This window comes from Pinus tabuliformis, chromosome Q (genome assembly GCF_031772625.1).
Source record: "Pinus tabuliformis cultivar Carrire ecotype Pingquan chromosome Q, CPIR1, whole genome shotgun sequence".
Lineage (NCBI taxonomy): Eukaryota > Viridiplantae > Streptophyta > Pinopsida > Pinales > Pinaceae > Pinus > Pinus tabuliformis.
The window spans coordinates 1,363,261,962-1,363,289,506 of NC_142296.1; the positions used below are offsets into that span (position 1 = coordinate 1,363,261,962).

Consider the following 27,545-nt stretch of genomic DNA (forward strand, 5'->3'; position numbering starts at 1 on the left):
TTTTGTTCTTGATTCGAAATAACACATGGGTATTACCACAAGCTATACACCCCTCCAATAGGTATGTCCACAATAATTCATAGCCTCTTGAGGTCGTACGCACAAGTTGACAAGTCGTATGCTTCCTTTGGGTGAGTTTGTTACTTAGCAAGGCATCATAGTCTCCCCAATTTCCTCTGCATTGAGTAGATTGTTGTCAATAGAAATTTAATTATTTAATCATATAACAGATTGTGTTTCTCCTTCCAACAAATGTTGATCATTCTCTTGTCTAAGGCCAACAATAGGGTGTCGTGGAGTCGCTTAAAGATCTTATTAATGCACCTTGGTTTCTTTCTACCTATTGTTAAGTGGGTTATATGTTGCATTACTACCACATCCTTTGTAATGTTGAATAATAAAGCACCCTCCAGGATCTTGAAGTCTTCCAGGGGAATAATACAAGGATGTGCCTTGTCTCCACATATATTTATGTTGTCAGTCGAAGGCTTAAGTAGGTATATTCTAGAAGCAAGTTGATTATGACAAATTTAAGGAATCAAAATAGGTCAAGAAAACTTGACACGTACTTTTCGTTGAAGACATCCTATTATTCCTATCCGAGATTTGCAGAGAGAAATCTCAATACAAAGATTACTTATGGCTAGAGAAATGGAGATAAGATAATGAAAATCCGTCATACTCACAACAAGATTGGAAGAGGATTTGGGTAAGGAATTAGGCAAGTATTGCCCTGTTTTACCCTTTTCAACACCTCAATTTTAATAAAGGTTTTAAATATTTAGGCTTCAAACTTCAACCTAATTTATATGCGAAGAACGATTGGTGATGGTTCATGTCAAAGATAGAGAAAAAGATCAATTTGAGCTGTAAATTGTAACAGGTGGTTATCACGCGGAGAAGGAATTGCAAATCACTATGTCTCTCCCTTGGCTTTCTTTGATGGTGCATGCCAACGAGTTAATAGATCTGTCAGAAGCGGCTTCTGGCTTCATCTCATTGATAATCATTACTTTAATTTCAATGCTAACCTCGGAAGTGGTTTGAATAACTTGGGAGAAATTTTGGCTTTATTTTACCTATTTAAATTTATTTTGGACAGAGGTTTAACTTTGAAGTTTGAACTATCTACAGATTTTCAGTTACTCTTTACAGGTGATTAAATGGATGAAAGGAGGAGCACAGGTTCAAAATATCAAACATTTACCTACTGTTGAACAATTGACGAATATTGGGTCTCTTTCAGCAAATCAGTCTCACACATACTTTCAGAGAACTAAACAAAATTATTGATAAGTTATCTAGGGAAGGCCTGGAAATAATCAAAAAACAATTTATTAGAAATGATAAGAACTACACTAGAGGACTTCAAAGATATTTCTCAATGACCTATAGGTGATACAGGGCAATATAGGTATTAGGGACTTTAGTGAACAATTTTTTTAATGTGTCATATGTTATGTATGTACTGTCTACCCTACAAGTAACTTTTTAGAATAGTTTTGTAGGTTTTTGAATTGCCCCTTAGAGGATTATGGATGTGCTTTGGTACCTTATGATTGTAATCTTCATCTACTTGAATGGAAATTATGTTTTCTTCCTTGGAAAATGTATGTGTGTGTATTGTGCATGTACCCATCCAATTCTCTTCTACATCTGATGGTAAAGAAAAGGGAAAGCACTGGTATCCTTGTTTGTGTTTAGTGTTGGAGCAATATATCTTCTTTAATGTTGGGCCGACTCCATCTCTACTGGAGTCATATATATATATATATATATATATATATATATTACATTGAATGTTGGTAGAAATGGGGAAGCAAAGCATACAACTATTGCTAGTAGTGGAATGTTCATCCTTTGAAAGAAATTGAAGAGTGCTTTGCATTCCTTGGTTGCAAGAGTAATCGTATGCATGAGTAGTTGTGGTAGTTGGTAAATCATTTCCGTGTTTTTCTAATCAATAGTTCATGAAAGATGGCATTGACAATCTTGTGCAATGGTGCACTGAAACACATGTTCACAACTTGCCTAAACGAAACTACACAATGGAGTTTGATTTTTTGATGTGTATGCATGCTTACAATATCAAAATGATTATATGCAGGTCATTGGGCATTTGAACTAGCAAGCACTAAACAAAGTGCTGGATGGTATTGTATTGAAGGAGAAGTGCTAATTTTGGTAATTAAGCAATAGCAATAGCTCTTCCTTGAGGAGAATATCAAGTGAGTAGAAGACAGAGAGCACTCACTAGAGAGTGTTGATGGGCATTGGGCTCGACTTTTCATGGTAAACTATACCAAGCTTTGACCTAAGAAGCATAGCCATTTGGTCTATGCCTACCTAGTGATTAACCTCAAAGGAACTTGATCTCAAAGTCCTAATTATAATTTCAATGTCAGCTGGTTGTTTACGTGTAGGTTCCATTGAGCATAGAACCTTCATAAGACAAAGCTTGCCACCATACAAAGGACAAAGATCAAATTTTATTTCCGTAGAGGATCCATGTTGGTGAGGCAGGTGGGCTATAAACCCCTTGTTTACAATCCAAATATACATATGTGATATTAAGTCATTATCTATGATCATATTCAAGATGGTTGTTTTCTACACCATGTACGGATATCTTTGCTTTTTGCATATGATTTCATCATCCTTTTGGCCTCCCCAACTAAGGGTCTTCGGAGACAGATCAATGCCCTGTCGAGCTTTCATGAGGAGCAATCTAACTAATAGACCAAATGGCAGTTTTCGCCGAAATCTAGCTATACAATTTCAAGCAAGATTGTGATTATTTGTTGTTTGAAATGTGCTTTTGAATGCATAAATGGATTCAACACCCCAAAGAACAACTGAGGCACTTGAACTTTGCAAATTAAACAACTTAAACTTACGATTCTTAAAGATATCTACCGGATTTTGGGAAAATTTTGACCAAAAAAAGGGCAATTTCATCTATTAGTTAGACTACTCACTTTTGTGATATTCAACACTTGACAATTAACCTAGATAAACCCAAGGCTGTGACATTCAATGTGTCAAGGCATGCTCTCTATGATTCCCATTTCTACCTCTAAGGGTATGAGATTGGGATTACTACAATCTACACTTACTTGGGGTTCAATTAATGGGGCCACATTTCAAATTGCAACATGCCCTCCCACCTTGACTCAACAAGGGATATGGCTCCTTAACCTTCTTGAGAAACATTGCTTCCACTACAACCTCCAAGATATCTCATCCAAGATTTACCTCTTGGGCATGTTCATCAAACCCATGATCCTTCATGATCCAAACTTTTGTTGATCAAGTTTGCTTCAAACCAAATGAGCTAGGACAAAGAGAATCAAACAATCCTCTTTAGGAATATCGTCTAGAGTAAGTAAACTATATTCCTAAACCCAATGTTCAGGTAGAGTTCAAATTCCATCCTCTTTGCATCAAGACCATCTTCAGACCAATCTCATTCATTTATATAGAGTCTAGATCTCTAGGGACTTGACTTCCAAAAGGGATCAACATCCCTATATAGCAATTTGATATTCTAAGGCAATTTCCTTGATCAGCCACCCACATCATGTCTAATATTGGTTTCAGAGGCTCCTTGGCTACTTCTTTATGGCCATCTTTCCAAACCATCTCCCCCCTTATAGGTGCCACCTACTCATGCCAAGTCACCTTCTCCTACCTAAGCAAAACTTGAACCAAGTAATAAGAAAGGACATTTATAGACAATATATCCAAGTCACCTGGATTGCACCACCTAAAGACCTTCACAAAGATGGGCTTTTATTCAAAGCAATTTTCAAAACTCGAAGATGATGGCCATATTGTCCAACCTCCTTATGCATATACATTGGATGCATGGCCTCATGACCCCCTTGGATAGTATTGAGTCGGTTCTCAGACTTCAAGGCAAGATCAATCACCCCCCTAGGTTAGTTTTGGTTCAGCTCTCACAAATTTTTGGGCAAAAACAATCACCACATCCCACAATCTAACAAGATTTTCCAATTACGCCATTTACAGTACCTAGAGATAATGGATCATCTCAATTTTTTATGCCTCATCTATTGTGAGATCAATGGGATGCGTCATTACCTATTTCACGAAGCCAAGCGCTGCCTTTCCACTTTCTTTCACTGCCCTAACTAAAAAATGCCCTACTCTCTTAATAAAAAAAAATCTCAAATCTCAATCTCTATGTATCCCATCTCGATCAAAGGCTTTCAAGATTGCACACAAATCTCAATCTCTATGTATCCTATCCCGATCAAGGGTTTCAAGAGGATCACCTTACACTTCCATGCCCATCAAATCGGGGCAATAAGCAATACGCATAGACTCATGATACTTCATAACCAAATGGAGGCCTCATGTTTCCTCTCAACCCCACATTCACTTGAGGCCACAAGCAATAGGAAAACTAATGATATTTCAAATTCCAAACAGGCCTTGAGATTTCTCTTGACCCCCACATCATAAGGAGTTGCCATCAAAGACACGAGGTGTACACCACCTAACAGTAGAATGGATTATTGCTAGATGGTCCCAATGTCAAGCTCCCCTTGTCCATCAAATTATTCCCATGGTTCAATCAAGTAGCTAGGCTTCTATTCAAATTTTCTTCCCTACAAATTTGGATGTTATAGGAGAGTTGCACTTCCTCACTCTTAAGCTCCCTCATGATCATGCAACTAGGCCCATTAAGCCCATGATATTGCCTGAGGATATCATCCACTAGCGCATTGGCCCTTTCACAACAATTAATGAATTTGACGGGGAGCTTGCCTCTCAATCCCCTCATTCATCCTCAGCAACAACTCAAACAGGCATGAACATCCTCTCTTTTATTCAGTACCGAGATTTTCCAATTTCCAACATCTTTATTGAACCTATACCTTATCTTATATTCTCTCTTAGCTAGACATTTAGACATTTGGCTTTTAGGTAGATACTTGGAACTTTATCTTTTTTGCTTTTACTATTGATCTAGGAGTTAGTTTCTCACTCCCCTTGTATTTACACTAAATGTAGTTTAGTCCATTCACTTACTTTTCCAATTTCCAACATCTTTATTGAACCTATACCTTATCTTATATTCTGTTAGGTCCCTATAACACTAGTGATGCCCCCATTAATATTGTAGTTGTATCCCTTATTAATATTGTTGTGCCCCTATTGTCCCCATATTGTTATTACTGTGCCCCATAGAATCTCTCTATTGTTATTTCTGTGCCTTTATATTATTATTGTTAGGTCGGCTTGGTTATATTGTGAACCCTTAGACTCCTATATATAGATAGGAGGTTTTGTCATTTGAATCATCGAAGAATTATTCATTTGTGTAATGTAAAGGAGGTTTCCCCCTCGAAGAGGCTGAATTCTAAGGCGTTCAACTATCTTCTCTATCTTTTTGTGAGCTGATTTCATAACATTTGGTATCAGAGCTTTGGATTCTAGGGTTTCGCTGCTCCAAATAGGTCATCGTGGCATTTTCGCTATAACTTTTTTCTGCGACGTTTCAAAAGCAAAAAGACAAAAAAAAAAACCCATTTGAGACAAAATTGCTCTGAACCTTGGGTCCGAATTTCAGAGCTTTTCGCGCTATATTTGCGGAGAAATGATCTGAGGAAGTTGGTCTTTTTGCAGACTCCTAAATTACATTCCAAACAGGTGACCTGGGGAAAATCGTCATAACTTTCTCTATGAGCATCGGATTGAAATTTTGTAAGAAGGTACAGAAAGAGGACGGACTGTAGTTTCTTGTATATATTTTTCAGAGCCAAAGGTCGAAACAGTGACACATGGCACTTCATACAAGTTCGCTCTTTTGGAAAGGTCTATAATCAGGTCATCTTGGGAGATTGTGCATAACTCTTCCTTAGAGAATCCAATTTGGATCAGACTGGTGGCATTGGAAAGAGGACGCAGAGGGCTACTACAGGTCGCAATTTCAAACTTAGATGATCCGAAATTACAGAGATACATCAAACTCAATATCAAGCTCCTCCAAAGTGAAAAAAGGTGTGTAGTTTTTTTTAATTTTTGCATAAGCTTAGTTTGAAAAATTAGTTTGAAGGAATTCAAAGGGCATAGTAAAGCATTATTATTGGTAATTGATGCCCCAAGGAAAGAAAATGCAAACACCTAGTAAGCAACTTGAAAGCTCTAGCATGACTCATGAAGAAGAGGAAGAAATGCAACATGATATATCAAAATTACGAGACCAAGTGCAACAGGTGTCACTTGCACAAAAAAGTGTAGAAGCTAAGATGGATGATTTAGAGAAAGGCATGGAAGCTAAGATGAATGGCATGGACACTAAAATGGATGGCATGGATGATAAGATGAAAGAATTGAAGATAAAATTGAATAAGTTGCTACAAGAAATGGTCACTAATGGTGAAAGGGTGGTAAAGAAAACTCATGATGAGAACAAAAGAAATGTTAATCATGATTCCATAAACTATAATGTTGGATCAAAGACCCAGCATATTCCAAAAATCGATACGAAGATTTTTTATGGCAAGAATCCCGCAACATGGATATTACTGATGGAGCAATTTTTCGATCTCAATAATGTGCAAAACACACAAAAGGTGCATATTGCAACATTATATTTGGAACCAAATCAGTTTGTATGGTATCAATGGCTTTGGTCTCGTAAACAAATTATCACTTGGGCAAATTTTACGGAAGAATTGACAGCACATTATGAAGATACAAAAAGCAACACTCTTTTTAGCCAATTGATAAGTCTCAAACAAAAGGGTTCAATAATGGAGCACATTGAGGAGTTCCAAAAATTGAACATAAGGGTAAAAAATATTCCAGATGAGCATAGGATTGATGTGTTCATAGGGATTTTAAAGGATAATATCCAACATGATGTTCGCCTTTGGGAACCTGATTCATTAGAAAAGGTATTCAGGTTAGCAAAAAAAATGGAAAGCAAAATTATGGCAACCAGGAAGCATACCACTCACAACTATAAAGATGGAAGTGTTGTTGCCCCTAGCCTTCCACAACCTATAAGGTTGACACCACAACAATTGAAAGAAAAAAGAGCAAAAGGGCTTTGTTACAGTTGTGATAGCAAATACACTAAAGGTCATAAGTGTGCTGAGAAGAAATTATTCTACATAGATTGTGAAGAGGAAGAAGAAAATGAGCAAGAAAGGTCAAAAGAAGAGAATATACTCCAGGAACAAAACCTAGATAAAGAAGAAATGAATCCGACCATATCTTGTAATGCATTGGCTGGAATTACCACTCCTCAAACCATCAAGATAGAAGGACAAATCAAGAAGAAAAAGGTAATAGTGTTGATTGATTCAGGAAGTACCCATAATTTTATTCATTGTAAGATAGAAAAAGAATTGAATTGCTCCCTATATCCAGCACCAGAGTGTCAAGTGATGGTTGCAAATGGAGGAACAATAAATTTCTCTGGAAAGTGACATAATATCAAGCTATCCATGGGAGAATATGTATTGAAAAGCCCAATGCTTTCCATTCCAATGAGAGGTGCTGATGTTGTACTAGGAGCCCAATGGCTACAATCCTTGGGTACAATAGCTTTTAACTTTCAAGAACTTTTCATGAAATTTTATGCGGAAGGAAAGGAAGTTGAATTAAAGGGTATTGCAGGGAAACCGGGAAAGATAATAAGCTCTAACGGTATGACAAAACTTCTAAAAAAGGAACAACGAGGTGTAATTGCACAATTATGTTCGCTAGATGTTTCCACATCGAAATCATCTATTTCTCCAGATCTCCAAAATGTCTTGGACAATCATTCCAAGGTATTTGAAACTCCCAAAGGTCTCCCACCTATTTGTGATCATAATCATGCTATTCATTTGATTCCAGGAAGTGTTCCTCCAAACATCAGGCCGTACAGATATCCCTATGCCCAAAAGAGTGAAATTGAACGTATGGTTGCAGAAATGCTTGAGGCTGGTATAATTCAACCTAGCCAAAGTTCTTTCTCTGCTCCAGTAGTATTGGTGCACAAGAAGGATGGATCATGGCGCATGTGTCCGGATTATAGGGAGCTCAACAAGCTCACTATTAAAGATAAGTTTCCCATTCCTATCATTGATGAATTATTGGATGAATTTCATGGATCAATTTACTTCACCAAGTTAGATCTTCGTTCAAGATATCATCAAATCAGAATGAAGACTCAAGACATTCCGAAAACAGCATTTAAAACTCATGAGGGTCACTATGAGTTTTTGGTCATGCCTTTTGGCCTTACCAATGCACCTTCTACATTTCAAGGTTTGATGAATTCCATTTTCAAACCCTTCCTTGGAAAATTTGTGTTAGTATTTTTTGATGAAATACTAATCTACAGCAAGTCTTGGAAGGATCATGTTGAACATGTTGACAAAGTGCTACAACTATTGGAGGAGAAACAATTATATGCAAAAAGATCTAAATGTTTCTTTGGAGTACAAGAGGTGGAATATCTGGGTCATATTGTATCTCATGAAGGAGTTAAGGTAGACCCTAGCAAAATTAAGGCCATTAAGGAATGGGAAATCTCCACATCCATAAAGCATTTGCGAGGATTTCTCGGGTTGACAGGGTATTATCCAAGTTTGTTAAGAATTACGGGAAAATAGCAGCACCTCTAACAACATTGTTGAAGAAAGATGCATTTTCATGGACTCCAGAAGCAATAAAGGCCTTCGAATATCTTAAAGAGGCAATGTGCCAAGCACCGGTCTTAGCTACACCAGACTTCACAAAAACTTTTATTGTGGAATGTGATACTTCCAGAAATGGAATTGGTGTTGTTTTAATGCAAGATGAAAGATGAAAGACCCATTGCTTTCAAAAGTCGTCCAATCAAGGGAAAATATTTACACAAAGCTATTTATGAGAAGGAAATGTTGGCAATACTACATGCGCTTAAGAAATCGCGACCCTATCTAATGGGAAGACACTTCAAGGTAAAAACGGATCATGATAGCCTTAAATACTTTTTAGAATAACGATTATCCTCTGAAGAACAACAAAAATGGGTCACAAAGATGTTGGGTTATGACTTTGAAATCATATACAAAAAAAGGAAGCAAAATGTTGTGGCAGATGCACTCTCAAGAAAGGATGAGGATGTGGAAGCATTGTTGTGTGCGATTTCTATTATCCAACCAGATTAAATAAACGAAGCAAGGGAGGAATGGAAGAATGACAAAGAAGTGTGGGAACTATTTCAAAAGTTACAACAAGATTCCAGTACATTTGATACATTTAGCTGGGAAAATGATTCGTTATGGTACAAAGATTGCTTATACCTCTATAAGAATTCCCAACTCAAACAAAAGATTCTTTGGAATTGCACGCTTCTCCTTTAGGAGGGCACTCAGGATTTTTAAAAACTTACCACAGGGTTAAGAAGGAATTCTTTTGGGATGGCCTTAAATCGGATATTCAAAAGTTTGTGGTGGAATGTTGGGTATGCCAACAAAATAAAGTTGAAACAATTAAGACACTAGGTCTATTACAACCTTTATCCATTCCAAGCCAACGTTGGGAGGAGGTTTCAATGGATTTTATCACAGGTTTACCCAAGTCTGAGGGAAAGAGTGTCATCATGGTGGTAGTTGATAGACTTACCAAGTATGCACACTTTTGTGCATTATCACATCCATTTAAAGCCAGTACCGTTTCTACGGCATTTATGGAAACAATTCAAAAACTACATGGAAACCCAAAGATTATTGTAAGTGACAGAGATCCCATTTTTACAGGAAATTTTTGGACAGAATTATTTTCTTGTCTTCACACTCAGTTAGCTCATAGCTCATCTTATCATCCGCAATCTGATGGGAAAACGGAGATAGTAAACAAATGTTTGGAAGGATATCTTCGTTGCTTTGTATCTGATAAACAGACACAATGGGTCAAATGGTTGCCTCTGGCTGAATGGTGGTATAACACTTCCTTCCATACTGCAACAAAAATGACCCCATTTATGGCACTTTATGGATATCAGCGACCATCCATCACATCATATTTAAGAGGAAATTCTAAGGTTCAAGCAGTGGAACATCACATCAAGCATCAACAACAAGTCCTCCAACTCTTAAAGGATAACCTCGTATTGGCGCAGAATAGAATGAAACAACAGGCAAATCAACATCGCAGTGAAAGAAGTTTTGATGTAGGTGATTGGGTATTCCCATGGCTACAACCATATAAAAAAATGTCCCTCAAGCAAGCTAAGAAGGATAACAAATTGTCACCAAAGTATTATGGTCCGTACAAGGTGTTGCAAAAGATTGGTACTATGGCATACAAATTAGAGCTTCCTGCAGCTTCTCAACTGCACCCAGTTTTCCATGTTTCATGTTTAAAGAAGGTTATAGGCAACAAGCTCCCAGTTCAAACGAACTTGACGAGGAAGGAAAAATTATATTGGAATCGGAAGCAGTCATAGAAACAAGAACTCGACAACTACGAAATCGAACCATTTCAGAGTATCTCATCAAGTGGAAGAACTTATCCGCTGAAGATTCCACATGGGAGGATGAGAATTTTATACAGAAACATCCAGAACTACTCAAGTGTTGAGGTCAACACTTTTTTGAAGGAGAAGGGCACGTTAGGTCCCTATAATACTAGTGATGCCCCCATTAATATTGTAGTTGTATCCCTTATTAATATTGTTGTGCCCCTATTGTCCCCATATGGTTATTACTGTGCCCCATAGAATCTCTCTATTGTTATTTTTGTGCCTTTATATTATTATTGTTAGGTCAGTTTGGTTATATTGTGACCCCTTAGACTCCTATATATAAAAAGGAGGTTTTGTCATTTGAATCGTCGAAGAATTATTCATTTGTGTAATGTAAAGGAGGTTTCCCCCTCGAAGAGGCTGAATTCTAAGGCATTCAACTATCTTTTCTATCTTTTTGTGAGCTGGTTTCATAACATATTCTCTCTTAGCTTAGACATTTAGACATTTAGCTTTTAGGTAGATACTTGGAACTTTATCTTTTTTGCTTTTACTATTGATCTAGGAGTTAGTTTCTCACTCCCACTTTGTACTTACACTAAATGTAATTTAGTCCATTCACTTACTTTTATGGACATCTCTTGGACATTAATTAAATCATCTTATCTTAATCTTCTCTCATAAAGAATGGCAGTTGGAGGGTTTGACAAATACCTGCTAACTATTTGACAAAATGTCTCACCCAAGGATCTTATGCAGCAAAGAAATCACCATGTCATGCGAAGAATACACCAGATTGTTTCAAAGCATATGACCAATCCAATATCCTCACAGCATGACAATGATCTGCTAAAACTTTGCACAACAATAGATCAATAACAGAACAAAAACCATGATTCAACCACAGTTTAACCATCCATTATTTAACAGTTCCACAGCATTCAAATAGAGTAGCATACCCAAAAACACTTTCAGGTCTACACAAAGACAAACCACCAAACAATTTTGTAGAGAGATCTCAAAAATATTTCCAACTTGCAGAGGAGCTGCAATAACAACCAGTGAATCTACCACATCAATAATAAGCCATGAGAGGGAGAGATCATATCCACAAGCACAACACTGTGCTTTAAATGTATCTTGATGTTTTCATTAGATTCAACTCTTTATTCATAGTTCTCATAATTTTCACTAGGTGACAACAGCAACTACACTTAAATGAAATACATCAATGATATACATGGGAGTTGCTCTAAATAACATGTTTGAAAACACATCACATTAACGATAGACACCCAATGTATTCTGGAGAATTACTCATGGGTAGAAAACTCCACTCTAAACAAGATTATTTCCATAACATGGATGCATGGTTTACATTCTCTATGATGCAATAGCAATCAAGACCCTTAGAAATAGTAACTAGCTCTAGACTACTAAGCCACCACCTAACCATGATAATAATAGGGGTCTACTAAAACTACCTTTTAACAACCATAGTAATAACAAACCATTAGGACAATTAATGTCCACCAAGCCAAGATTAACCAACATATTATCCACTGAGGTACGTCATGTGATGTAAGAACATGGTGCACTTTATCTTATGTAGAGGTATTATAGATGATAACATGGCATCCATGTTGGTTGCTGAGTTGCACAACGGGTTTATCAGTGCACAAGAGGGGAAGATAACAGGTGGTCCATGGGAAAAGATTCTTTGACATGTGTCAACTCAAGAGCTCCCCACCCTTTGACCACAAGTGTACATATGAAATCCATCATGTTTCTTTGGAAGGAACAAATGTATCATGTCCAGGAAAATATATAATGTCCCATTTGAATCAGAAAGTCTCTCATTCCATCTAACAAGTGATTCAAATGATCTCCCACAGCTAAAACCCATCTACATGACTGCAACATGCACCTTGAAACCGTGCATTTGAGAGCCTATACAAGCCTGTAGTAATCCAAACTATTTGGTGGCAACTAAACAATGGAGATTGATTGGTCTTATGACAAATCCATGGCTATAACGTGTGCAGAGAGAGTGAGGCTAAGTGAAAACCTGTTACGCACAAATTTATGTTGATTACTCACTGTTTCTAGGCCAAAGAGTACAATTCCAGGCTTTCCAGTGGAAAATGAGTGTTTTAGGCTCATCTTCCCCATACTCTTATTCTTGCTAAAGAGGATTTCTTAAGAGAATGTGAAGTAAAGAAGAGAGATACCTGAGCTTGTGTTTTGATTTCGCTGAAAAGATGAACTCCATTGTTGATTGAAGGCTGGTTCAGATGCGTAGAGTAACCAGTAGTGAAAGACTTAGCTAAGCCATGAGCATTGTGGGATAGGTTGAGTGAGAAACAGAGCTCAGTAAGCCTTTCTTGCCCCTTGTGGCCCAATTCACTAGCTTATGGGTGGCATCTACACCGAATAACTATGATCGCGAAGCGAGTTGCTCCTTTGCATCCAGTTTGGTCACAGATTTTAATAAAAGATGAGTAGTTATCTTTGTATTGGTGTACATTGTTTGAGATGTCGTCATTTAATTTTTTGAACCTTATTGCTGATGTGAATGATCTAATTTGATGGAAACCTTTGTCATTTGAGTATGTTAATGAATTACTGTTGGATTTTTGTAAAAAATATTGTTCAAACTCGTGCAATTTTGCTTATAGTTGCATTAGAAGTTTATTTAATGTGTTGTTTGGGAACCCAGATGATTAATGGGTGAAACTAAGGGTCTGGTGGATCAGGTACCAATCTGCCAACATAGAGGGCATGGATAAATGGTGTCAGAGCACAATTACAATATTAAAAGTTTGGGTGAATAACGAAACAAACCCCATGGAATTCAAAAAGGATCAAGTTTTAAATCCCATGGACCACAAACCTGTAGGATTTCAATGAGGTTCAACCTTCAAACTCAACAGAGTGCAATTGTAATGTGTCCCTTTCACCAATCATTAGGTCACAGGTTCAATTCCATTGACAGAAATCTGACTCTTGAAGCTGCAATGAACCATGTCATCAAAATTGACACCCTACAGTAGGTATTAGGAAAGTTTGGAGACAAAGGGAAGCTCAAATTCAAGATGGGAGGATTTCCTATGAGAAGATATATGTGAGAACTCAAGAAAAGGAAAGCATTAAACACTTGAGAATAGCCACTGGAAATAGCCATCAGCAAATAGACATCTGAAATTCGCTACGTATGCATGAGGCAAGGATTTCCAATGGCAGAATGGCAAGTGATTTCTGATGAGAAAAACTTTAAAAAATGACCAAGTATGATGAAGGAAATGAACATCAGAAATAAGCATCAAAAACTAGTCATCATGAATTTTGGATTACTTGTGACCATGAAAAATTATGACAACGGAAGGGTAAGTGATATCAATAAAATATCACCAAGAAAGATTTCAAATTCAGCAAAGTATCATCACACCTATAGAAAACTAGTCATTGGAAAACCTGCAGGACTGAACCGTATCTAAAACTTCTAAAGGAAAGGATTTCCATAGAACCAAAACAGAGAAATTTATGGGTAAAGACACAAAAAAGGCCCCTTCAAATCCTATCTGTTTAGTGGAGAAATAAATTCCTTCTTGTTTCTGACTTGATCAATTGTTACCCTAGCTAAAGCCACAATAAGGAACAGGTGTAGTCGACACTCAGGAAGAAGTCACAGTAACTTTTCCAACATAGAATGAACTCTGTAAGAATTATGAGATTTCCTTACACTTAATTAATCCACAACAATTTTCTAATCAAATGCAAATATGATGATCTTCACTGGGAAATTTTATCTTTTCTTTTAACCGTAAGTGGAAAATATTTTATTAAAAATGAGTTGTAGCTAAACAGCGAGAGTATAAGCATTGCAGATTTATGAAATTAGGCAATAGTCCAGTTACAAAAAAAGTTAAAAACCTTTTCCCATCAGAAGGATGACAGTAATCCAGCCATTATCTTGGCATCACTAAGTCTTACTGCTCCCTGGACCCTGAGTACAAGAATAAATTTTAACAAATTGTTTGCATATAAATAATACAAATACAAAACACAATATCTCTTTTGGAGAGCCCTCCCCCCACTAAACATAATAGAATCCAAGGTTCACGGATAAGCTGATAAGATATTGGATTCCCCGTCTTTCACTAGTTTTCGCTTTGATTTCTTTCGCCTTGTTAACGAGGGATAGGGGCGCAAGTCTTTCTTCAGAATTTCTGCAAAGGAGAGCGAACCAAAAGAATCATGGTATGCTTCTCATTTATGCTTGCATCTTCCTCTTCCTCCGATTTTTGCTGGCTCTTCCTTGTCCACATCCTATTCCTTTTGCGAGTCAGCGCCACTGTTGCACCCCTCGCCCTCGGCTATTAGACTCTGGGATTCTTGACATCATCAACCCCCAGCCCTGGAATGTAATGTTCCCAATAAATTAATCGCTCAAAAGACATAGTAGCCTATCGATCCCCGTAGGCTATAGTCCTTGATAAAGGGGAAAACCCCAAAATACCCAAAGTTTGGGCAGGTTTTGGGGCAACTGGGGAAAAACTCAAAGTTGGGGTTTGGTATAAATTTTACTCAATCAATTAAGGAAAGAATCCCCTCTAGGAAATCTATAAATACAAGAGGGTTAAATTCAATTGTATCATTTTATCTCTGTTTTTTTTGCTTGAGGCTCTGAGGGTTTTAAGACCCCTTTTCTCCCATCAATTTCGGTGGTGAAAGATTCCACCCTAGTTGATAAAATCCTTTTATCTTCCTGTCTTGGTTCTGGCACAGGGATTTCTCTCTATTCGGGAAGCAACGAAGTAGCTTTCTGGGCAAGGTGGTAGGAAGGCCAATTCAAACTCCTAAAGCTGGGTGGAATTCTCTGTAACTAATCTTCTGACCAGATAGAAGAAGAACATTTTGTAGCATGAGCCAGGCATCAATTTTTGAAACTGAATCTTGAACAGATTGAAGGACCTAAGGCTAAGACTGGGGTTCCGCTCTCTTTCACAAGGCTAGATAATGGGCTGGAGGCAAACGGAGGTTTAATCCTAAAGTAGCCCGAAGTTCAAAGGTTACATCCATGCCATTTCTCCTTAAACGGAATTGCTCTAACTTAAGTCAACGTAGCATCTGAAATCGGACAGTAAGGTCACCTTCATTCTGTCCTCTGGCCATTTGGGAGGCTGGCCTAATATATAGCTGAACCCGAAATTGATCGTGTATGGGACAAGTGTGGAAGGTTATTGAGGGATTGTACCCTAGAAAATCTGAAATTCAGGGTGACATGCATGTAATCTGTGCAAGACTTGGGTGACCATCTGAGATAAATGTCAGGGTCTGTTCAGAGATTATAAACAGACCGAAATTTCAGGAAGGGTTGCACAGGCATTGAAGCGGGTCTGTAGAGCTCCTAGAAGAAGCTTAAGTCAGGAATGATTTATTTATAAAGACGTAAAGGTGAAGCTCATGGCTGCACGCTGTCTGAAGGAGGTTTTGGGGGTTATGGGCATTGAAAACCCTTATTTGAAAAGAATCTAATGCAGGAAGTTAGGAAACTCCTAAGTACTTTGTAAACTCAATCGCTTGGACCTAATGACAATAGCATACAACAAAAAACAAGTATAACAAAATAGAACAATTTTTGGGCTAGTTGCAGGAAAGGCAGATCAAATGATACTAATGATAAGCCCAAGCCTGAAAATCAAAGTACAAGAGAAACTGAAGCAAAGGCAAAGGCATGGACATGGCTATATTCCCCTAAAAGGAAAGAAAAACCTAAAGAAGACACTATAGCTAGCAGTAACAGTGTTGAACGTGAGAGAAGTCGACTAAATCTCAGGGAACAGGGTGTACTTCTCAAGGAAAGAGATACGCTTTCGAATAGCAACTGCACCCAAATTTCAGTTTTGCAGGATATTGAAGGAAATAATGAAAGTATTACTGGTACAAGGGAGGGTAAAAGCAGTACTGTCTGCAAGGACTCTCTAGACACCTCTTGCAGTTATTTGTTACTTTACAGCTCAATCTCAACGGTAACAAGCTCAAAGACATCAGATAGGGATATTGACAACTCCACTAAGAGTAGTACAGGGTTTCACTTTGAAGTTTGAACACACCTCAAACAAGAAATTAGATATTTGAAATAATGGCCATGAGGGATTTAATGTACCAAATGCTATACTAGTGCCCATTAAAGCAACTTCTGCTGTCTTCGATTTGATGAATTTTGGCCAAAAGAATCGTACTGTTGGCTATACTGCACTAAATGACCGCAGCAGTCATTCTCATAATGTGTTGACTGTGCATGTGCAAGGTACAGATCGTGTTTCTGGGCGTAACCTTCATAGCTGCCCCAAATTGGTAAATCTTGCTGGAAGTGAGCGTATGGATAAACCTGAAGTTACTGGAGATCGTTTGAAGGAGGCACAATACATAAACAAGTCCCTTTCATCTCGAGGAGATGTTATTGCAGCATTGGCACATAGGAATTCGCATGTGCCATATCGAAATAGCAAATTGACTCAATTGCTTCAGGATTCATTAGGGGGCAAGGCAAAGACTCTGATGTTTGTGCACATAAGTCCTGAACCGGATTCATATGGAGAGTCAATAAGCACCCTTAAAATTGCTGAATGGGTGTCCTCTGTTGAACCAGGTATTGCTCGCTTGAATAAAAAGAGTGGAGAAGTTCGTGAACTTAAAGAACAGATGGACAGTTTGAAGAAGGCATTGTCAAGGAAGGAAGCAGAAATAGCACAGTTACAGAACATGATCGAATCTCCACATATTGACAAACACAAACTCCATACACCAGTGCGAACTCGTAGATTGAGCCTTGAAGGGCCTGGAATAAGCAAAGTTGAGGTACAAAATGGTATTTATAGTTTTGGAGTGGTTTCCCAAGATGGCAAGTTGGTAAATTCAGGAGCCAAGCTTGATGAGACGTCGATACGCAAACAGATTAGCAACTGTCAGAGTAGTCAGGGAAATGACCGTAGAAGTTTATCAGGGCTAAAAGGTGGTGGTACAGAGAGTGAAACAAACACATAAATTGATACTATGGCCCATCCACATCAACAAAGACTTCTCAAATAAAAACGTCACTACAGCCCTTCACAAAGCTAATCAATGGTGAGATGGATCATGGAAGCAACCAAGATGAAAATAAAGGAAGGAATATGGAAGAGAAGCAGTCAGTATAAGAAGCCTACCACAGACAAAAATGCAGGAATTTGCCTGGGAGTTTTGTCGATGTTACCAACCAGGGAACGTTCGAAAAAAAAGAATGTTTTAGTGGAGCCTGAGGTGCAGGACATGATTGCAAGCCTCCGTGGATTCAGCTTCATTCAAAACTTTCATATTCAAGATGCCAGTGATCTCCATGAAAGAGTGGATTTTATTGCATGCTTGGGTGGGGAAGGTATGATACTTCATGCTTCAAACTTATTTCATGGAGAAGTTCCCCCTGCGATTTTCTTCAATCTTGATTCTTGCCTTCGGTATTTCTCACTACACATCATTTTGCCGATTTCCAAAGAGATTTGAAGTCTATTATTCATGGCAATATTACAACACATGGAGTTTACATAACACTCAGAATGTGACTAGGTAGTGGGATATTCCGCAACAGGAAAGTTCTGCCAGGGAAAGTGTTTGATGTCCTTAATGAAGCTGTGGTTGATCACGGTTCCAATCCTTACCTTTGTAAGATTGAATATTATGAGCACAATCACCTTATAACTAAAGTTCAAGCTGATAGAGTCATAGTGGCCACTGCTACTGGAAGTACAGCCTATTCTACATCAGCTGGGGGCTCCATGGTGCATCCCAATGTCCCATGCATGTTTTTTACCCCAATATGTCCACAATCACTGTCATTTCGACCTGTGATACTTCCATATTCACTTCAGCTTGAATTAGATATTTTTGGTGATGCTAGAAGTAATTCATGGGTATCGTTTGGGGGTAAGAGACGGCAAGAACTCTCAAAAGGTGATTTTGTCCATGTTTGCATGAGCGAGCCCCCTCTTCCAACTATAAATAAATTCGATCAAAGTGGTGTATGTTTTTAGGAAAATCAGATATGTGCTGCATATGATGATGACAAGGGAATCAGAACCACAACTTGCTCTGTCAAGGGTGGATCGAAGGTCAGAATGAATCATCAGTGCAATATTTCAATTGAGAGTACTGTGAGAAAGTTGATGGGAATAAATATGGAAGGTGAACATGATACTCAGAAACTGACCAGTGTACATTCCATGAGCAAGGAAGTTGTGGATGTCCTCTCTAAAAAGATGCCTGGAATGATATATTACAATCCCAAAATGATTGTTGTTGACCTGTGCCAAAGGGGCATTGTACTGCAGATCCCTTTCTATCCTCCTTAGCAGTGTTTTGATGAACATCGACCTGATCTGATTTCAAATATTGAGGAAGGAAAACAAAGAGGGCATCAGCAGAGCTTGTCATTGCTTGAGGACAAGCAATGTCGGGAAGGGGGGGCTGTAATGTTCCCAATAAATTAATTGCTCAAAAGATGTAGTAGTCTATCAATCCCCATAGGCTATGGTCCTTCATAAAGGGGAAATCCCCAAAATACCCAATGTTTGGGCAAGTTTTGGGGCAGTTGGGCAAAAAACCCAAAATTGGGGTTTGGTGTGAATTTTACTCAATCAATTAAGGAAAGAATCTCCTCTAGGAAATCTATAAATACAAGAGGGTTGAATTCATTTGGATCATCATTGATTGGCTCATTTTATCTCTGTTTTTTTATAGCCTGAGGCTTTGAGGGTTTTAAGAACCCTTTTCTCCTATCAATTTCGGTGATGAAAAATTCCACCCTAGTTGATAAAATCCTTTTATCATTCTTGTCTTAGTTCTGGCACAGGGATTTCTCTCTATTCAGGAAGCAGTGAACTAGTTTTATGGGCAAGGTGGTAGCAAGGCCAATTCAAACTCCTAGAGCTGGGTGGAATTCTCTGTAACTAATCTTCTGACCAGATCGAAGAAGAACATTCTGTGGCATGAGCCAGAGTTTAAGTCACATGACACAAGGACACGAGACACAGAGGACACATAAATACTAGTATTCGAAACGAGACGCAGCGACCCCGGAAACAGGATACGAGGGACACGTTTTATGTATATTAAAAAATACTGAAATATAGTGCTTGATCCATATAGATATGAATCATGATGATATCTATTTAGTATTTAGTATACACTATTTACTAGTTAGTTTATTAATCTACTACATCAATGATGTTCACAGTTCAATGTTCATTGTTCATGTTATAATTTTTGTTATTAACTTCAAACAAGTTTGATCATGTTCAAACTTCACATAAGGTAGTTTATGAACTATAAATTTATATGTGTTCAAACTTCATTGTTGACCAGAGCGTTAATCGAGCTTTCCCTCCCTTTAGACCTTGAAGGTGTAGTGAGCAATGAGCACATGACAGGGAGCTGGGATTTTTATTTCAACACACGATCTATACGTGGTCACTCGTGTATAATTAAGTTAAGTTCTGTAGGCTATAACACAACTTACAAGAACTTTCAGTGCTCCAAACTGTCAACAAAGCATGCGAACGCTCGTCTCCTACATCTCCAAGTCCAGGTCGATGTGAAGTTGTGAGCATTGCGCTCGAATCTAATGGAATTCCTCACACTGCACAACAAATTGGATTCCAGCGATGAGCAAACTCAACTTCAGTGGCGAACAATGACAAAAAAACCCCAAAAATAAACCATGTTGTAGGTTTTAGATGTCACTTTTCATGGGACACATGTCCTAAGAACCAAAAACGTTAGGGCACGTTTTTGACACATCCAAAACACGTGTCTCGATTGGAGGACACGAAGAAAAACGTTTTCAACACGTTTTAGGGCGGTTTTCGTGCCCGACACATGAAATACGGGACACGAGACCCCGAGGGACGTGTCCTATGACTTAGGCTAGAGTCTAGACGTCACTTTTTGAAACTGAATCTTGGACAGATCGATGTACCTGAGGCTAAGACTGGGGATCCGCTTTCTTTCCTGAGGCTAGATAATGCGCTGGAGGCAAACAGAGGTTTAATCCTGAAGTAGGCTGAAGTTCAAAGGTTACATCCATGCCATTTCTCCTTAAACGAATTGCTCCGATGTAAGTCAAACTTTCAAAGTAGCATCTATAGCAGAATCTGTCTTGTGGCCATTCAGGAGGCTGGCCTAATCTATAGCAGAATCTGAGATCACTCAAGTGTATGGAGCAAGTGCGGAAGGTTTTTGAGGGATTGTACGATGGCAAATCTGAAATTCGGGTTGACATGCATGTAATCTGTACAAGACTCAGGTGACCATCTGAGGTAAATGCGAGGGTCTGTTCAGAGGTTATAAACAGACTGAAATATCCGAAAGGGTTGCACATGCATTGAAACGGGTGTGCAGAGCTCCTGGAAGAGGCTTCAGTCAAGAAAGAATTTATTTACCAGCCCTGGAGCAAATTGGATATCCTCTATGGTCCACACCCGCAGAAGGGTTTTTTCCAGACTTTGTATTAGTTGGGAATAATTTGGATTTAAACAGATATGGTAGTTCAAACTCTGATGCAAGTAGGATTATACTAAACTATGTTGGAATTGTTGAACCTTGGTTACAATTGGTATGTCGAGTTTGCTTTAGTATTGTTGAATGTATATTGTTTGAGAAAAAGTACTCTTCTTGTGAAGGTAACATTACTTCAATTTTCTGTACCATTATTTAAGATAAAACAAGAAATTGTTGGAACCCTGGAAACCCTAGAATAGAATTTCCCTAGATCACTACATGGACTTCTTTGCTTGGCCTTCTACATGATCTGGTTATATACATGTTTACGAGGCTATCCTCTTATTGTATCAATTTTTACTTCATTTCATTTTATCCTAGATTTAGCTCTGGCATTTTCTAGGAGTTGCATTTGCACAAGCACATCGTACTCATACTGATTGTATCCTTCAGTCCCATTGACCTATTTATGGTCATTCGTTGTACACTAATGAAATTATCTTATCTTAACTTATCTTGAAAAGTTGTCGATCTTACCCAAAATGGGGTCCCTTCTGTACTCTTTGGAACTTTGCTCTCTGTTTCCTCTTAAACATCAGTTGTTGGTCAAGATTAAAGATCTCAGTGAACCTTCAGAGTATCTGTCTCTACACTTTCTGCTTTCACTTCCTCCCGATATGCAAGAACTTCGACCAGACCAGCCTGACTAAGGTCTTTCTGGGGACTGTGGTCCCTTGGGCTACTGCTTCTTGCACCTTGTAGCTACTTGCTTCACTGAAAAGTTTTTCTTTTACTAAATGAAGACAATAATCTTTTGATGATATTTCATTTATTAAATGAAGAAATGGACAGGTCATTAAATAAAACCACCTGAAGAAATCATAGTTTTAAAATTCGGCCGATTCGAAACGGAAACAGCCGAGTTGATCCGTTTCATTGCCCAGAAATATGACTCGGTGGAGGAAACGGTTCGAGAGGCCGAGTCATGGAGAGTTGATCCATTTCATTGCCCAGAAATATGACTCGGTGGAGGAAACAGTTCAGGAGGCCGAGTCAGCCATGACTCGGCCAACTCGGCCGTTTCCACATCTACTCGGCCAAGTCATTAAATCCGGCCAGTCACCCAAAAAAAAAGGGATTTTTCTAATTTTTTTTAACTTTTTAACATTTAGCTGATTGTTGGGGACTCCAAAGTGTTTTCTAAATTGGTTAAGTGCTATTTGGGGTCCATTCCCTTCTCCTAGTATTGATATGCTATTCAAATTTCATGGTAATGTTAAATTCAAGTGACATTCTCCTTAATCTTCCTTAATCTTCATTTTCATCCTTTTACTTAAATTTTTAACATTACCATGAAATGACTCAGGATGTTTGAGAGTGGTTCCGACCTCATTGGATTTCATATGGAGAAAGTAGAATTTTAGATTTCATTCAAAATCCAGCAAACTTATCAGTTTTTCAGGATTGGAGGATTGCAATGTTTCCATTGAATTTTGTCATGTATTAGGGTATGGAACTCGTATTTAATCAAGAGCACCAATCCCTCTATGTACCTTGATGTTAGTGACATTGGTTGTCGAACTCCTCCGAATTCGCTCCCAAACCAGAAGCTTCTGAAAATGTCACTCCCACTCCCGTTTTCGCTCTCGCTCCCACTCCCAAGTAACACTGAGCCAGATGATGTTGGCAACTCTAGCAGTTGCCAGTAGTACTGGTCACAGACTTTTGTTGTAGAGGCCATTTATAGCCTCCTTGGTTATGTGTTTTTGTTTTCATCTCTATATCAACATCGTGTATGTATTGGACAGTGCACTGGGTGCCATTTTGATATAATGGATATATTCATGAGCCTACTTTGATCATATGTTGTCTTCTATCTATATTCTAACGCTGTGTGTTTGGATTCTGGAAACATGAATGAAAATATTTAAAATTATGTGTTTTTATAAAAAATAAATATTTAATGTATTTTTTACAACGACCGAGTCATTGAAATCGAGCCGACCGAGTCGATACAGAGTCGAAGTCGGAGTCAGAGTCAACCCTCGGCCGAGACGGAGTCGAAGTCGGAGTTTTAAAACATTGGAAGAAATAACCAATTTTATCCAAAGAAGAGCAAATTCCTTGACTACTATCAACTAACTATAGTTGCTTACAAAAGACAGAGTAAATAGCTACATATGGCAGACACTGTGAGTGGGAATAACGGTTAAGAACATGTGTTTCCTGCTTAGAGGTCACAAGTTCAAATCTGAAGGGGGAGGGTAGTACACCTCCATAGACTAAGCAGTCAAATTACTTTGCAGACAAGGCCCTTGTCCTACAAATAAAGGGGTCTTGTATGTTAATGTGGCGTCTGGCTAGACTGTGACCTTAAATTAGAACATTATTATTATTATCAAATAGACTAAGGTAACCCACCTACTAGTTAGAATTTGTAATAGCACCTTAATTTTATTCACTTCCATTTCAACCTTGGGATAGCCTTTTCCTTGATTGCATAATTGAGTATAAGCATTTTTCTACCACTTGGAAACATTTATTTTAATTTTCTCAAGCTTTCGTCCTCCAACTATAGAATCATGTACAAAATAACTTCATTGTCTTCCTGCTTCATAAACCTTTGAAACTTATAGCTTTATAACATCCATTGAATTATTCATTATATCAGTCAGTGGCACCTAACCTTTATATTAAAAGTTTCTTCTTTCAAAGTACAATATGTAATCTATCTAAAAAGCTTTGGAAACAAACTTTCCATAAACAATGAGAGCAATTCAAAACTTCCAAACCAACCTCATAACAGAAAATATAATTTGACCAAGATATCGTGTCCGTGATATCCATGTTGCAAATATATCTTTGAGGAATATATCACCAATGATTAGGAAATAGCTTATCGGAAATATAGGAGCAAATATTGAAAACTTTTGGAAAATAATGGCAGAAACAAACATAGACCTGAAAGACTCAGGAAAAGCAGAAATATCTAGAGAAATCAAAGACATTTTCAACAAAAATTATGCCCAACTATAATAATCTACATCGTTACCAGTATGTGAAGAGTTATTAAGCACCAGGTAATCAAAACCAGGACATGAAGAAGCCTTCTCACTCTTTAGATTGCACCAAGCAGTAACACCAAAGATCTTCCAACTTTATCTCTGGTTGCCATAATTGAGAGACAACATCACAGAAGGTATCTAAAGGCTCTAACTTACTCAAGGGCATCCAATTTCTGCTCCACTCTGTGACTCAATTTAAAAGCCTCTGTTCCACTCATTCAGACTGCAGAAATTGAAGAACCTTCTTACCTCAACCAACTGTTCCTTTAAGTCATAAAATTCCCCTCCCATTCCTTTCAACATGTCTCCAGCCCCCCCTTCTCTTGCCTTCTTGGCAAGAATTAAAACATTCACGCATTTTCTTGAGACTCTATCCTCAGGATAGAAAACAACCTAGGAGCTGCAGTCCCTTCTTGGCCATGCTTTAGTCTGCACATACCACCCTGACCCAAATTCTCCTTTCAGATTCTCTACGTTTCTGCTGTCAATCTACCAAAAGCTTAAACTACCAACATCTTCTAACAGCCGCTCTTCCCACCGATCAATGCTTAAAGAGTCTACCATTACCTCACTGCATTCAAGTGTAATTTCTGCATGGGCCTGACTAGCAACTAGCTTATTACTCAAACAGTTGAACTTGAACTTTCTCAAACCACATTAAGCAGATTTTGCACTCAAAGGTTAACTAGACCCTTAATGGCTTAAAAATTGTGACCTATCAAAACTGGAGTCTCTCAATGCTATAATCTGCCAACACATGCTGCTGGAAACACTACAACATATAAACAAAAAGTCAAAGCTCTCAAATCTGCATCACTGTTTTATTAAATCCAGAAAACAGTTAACTCTACTCCTATAGCTCAAAACCATAAATAACTATCTCCATGGAAGATCCTCTCACTACTTTATAGACTAGGAGAAACGGGATTACAATTAAAGCACTCCATCCCTGAGGTGCATCTAGTATAGGAAAGCAAACCCAATCCTTAAATCTACACTCGGGCCTCTACCAAACAGTAGCCTGTATCTCGGTCTCCTGTGCGCTCTACCATGCAGCAGCCTATATCTCTGTCTGCTGCGGCCTCATTAAACCTGTTCCTTACTGTTGTAAGGAAACGCTGAATCCACAGCCGTCTTATCTGTTGACTCTATGCACCCTGTTGCTGTGGAGAAAGTTAACCGAGCTAAACAGGTAAAAATCAAACAGACATTCCTACAAAAGCTGGCTGTTTGAACTTTCAGTAAACTGAATGTCTGAAACCTTGATTACAACATCCATTTATTAGGAAAGCTTTCCACCCAATATTTTGTTTCCCTTAATCCTGTAAGTAAACTAATCCATCTATACCCACTTGGATAGTTAGGTGATGAAGCTAGGCCTCAACCTTTACAATACCGCTTTAATTTTACCAAAAGTATCCATGGTACTGCAAAAGGCTCTTCATTTGCCACATTTCCCATTGAATACTGAGTCAAGATTCAATATCTATAATCATTTAGCTAGAACAAAGTGATAGCCTATTAGTCTTGCTTCCCCCACAAGGACTCTAGGACCCACTCCCTTCCATCAGTCTATATGAATTGGCAGGGAAGTATTACCGACTTTACTGATTGAAAAGGTTTTGACATTTGACTGAAACAACAGACACATCAAGCAACAAGAATGGTACCGTTTTGATTTCACATTATGAGATTCAAGGATGCAAGACTTCACCAAAATAAATCTGACAGAAGTACCAATACTAGTACTGAAAACACTCGTAAATGTGCCCAAGGTGTTGCAGAAGGAGATGCATTCAACCGCTCAAGGCGATCTTTTGCCAGCCCCTGAAACATCTGATGAAAACAATGAGAAGTGATTAGTAGAACAATAAACTGTAGGAAAAAACAAATTCACAAGTATAACAAATATGAACAATATGCTCATTAGGTATCTGCAAGAAATATTAAGCCTAGCAGAAAATCAAAATACTGTACATTACCTTCAGGGACCCCAGAACTGAAAACCAAGTCAACCATAAGGCTATTTGCACAATATCTGGTTGTACTACCCATGTGAGAAAAATCCCCTGCTCAAGCAATAGGAGAATAAAATCTGAATAACTGGAAGATTTGGCTTGCAATATGCAGAGCAATATCTGACTAATTAGAAGTTTTGGCTTGCAATATGTAGAAAATTGGATGATATTAGCATACAAAAGTAAAAAGGGCTCAGAACTCAGACATGTTCCTTTCTGGTTCAATGAATGTTTTGACAAAGGGAGCTCAGAATTTGGATATACTCCATTCTCTTTAGTGTGTGTTAATGTAATTAGTATTTTCTACCTTCCAAATGAAAAGCATGCATATAAGAAAATTCTCTCTCCTACTTCAGAATCATTTGGAAAATATCACTGGTGCACAGGATTCTTTGGTGTAAAATCATAAATACAATATACACAATTTATGTCACTGGTGCACAGGTTTCTTTAGAATAACTGATATAAGTCTTTCACATCATCCATAAGCCTTATAGACTCTACTGAGAGACTTTGGAATTGACCGGTAATTTCCTGGTAATACAAGCATGGAATATTGAAAGATATATGAGAAAACAGCATTAACATATTTGCTTTCACCAAGATTGTAAGTTTCAAGTGTAAATTGTTGAACACAATTCAAGCTTTAAACACAGCACTGCAAATGAAACAAAAGTTAAGCAATAAAAGAAACTGGGAAAATGAGAGATAAAAGAAGATCTCATTTTGAAGAAGGCCTAGAAGGACTCCATCGAATCATCAGATGAAACAGAGTTTTAAATGATTTCCATATCTTTAACACCTCATATAAATTTATTGGATAGTAGTAGTTCCAAAATGGATGGCAGCCCAGTTCCTTCTATTAACTAAAGATACAAGTTATATACAAGTACTTCAATTTACTTATTCATACCTCCAAATCAATTTAAGTTTAATCTAATCATAGACTAAATAGTAAACACCTAATGTTGAAAAGAAGGAAGATGGGGACACAAGCAGGGCAGTAAACAGGTTCATAAAATGGGTGCATTAAATAAGAAAGACAGGGCTATAAAACCATGCGGTTAGAACTTGTGCTGTGTTGGTCAATATTACAGATACCAGGCCATAATTTAGTATAAAAGTGAAAAACAATGTTAGAAAAGATTTGATGTCTTTAAGCCATATTCAATAATTATTAGTTTAAATAACCTCATCTTTAAATACATGGCAATGAACCACAGGTTTTCCTGTGATAGACATCTCTACCGTTACTCCTATTAATATAAACACTCGATTCAAGTTAAAAATCTCATAGTCCCAAATATTTCCTTAACAAATTGTTAAATGTTGTCCTTGCTATTGAATAAATTAACTAAAAATTCAGAAACATCAACCACATACTGTACTATACTAGTCGAATATCACTTTCAGCTTCACTACTCGCTACTGCCTAATGAGGTGGTAGAA

General features: G+C 37.9%; 1 protein-coding gene across 1 annotated transcript in view; it reads right to left on the minus strand.

Annotated features, from left to right (window-relative positions):
* LOC149224986 (E3 ubiquitin protein ligase RIN2-like) overlaps positions 1-27,545 on the minus strand; it is a 138,459-nt gene that overhangs the window by 68,345 nt on the left and 42,569 nt on the right. Inside the window, exons 4-5 of the mRNA XM_089386384.1 lie at positions 26,061-26,147; positions 25,793-25,914 (exon numbers count right to left, since the gene is read on the minus strand). Of these exons, the coding sequence (XP_089242510.1) occupies positions 25,793-25,914; positions 26,061-26,147 (209 nt within the window). The remainder of the gene's footprint in view (positions 1-25,792; positions 25,915-26,060; positions 26,148-27,545) is intronic.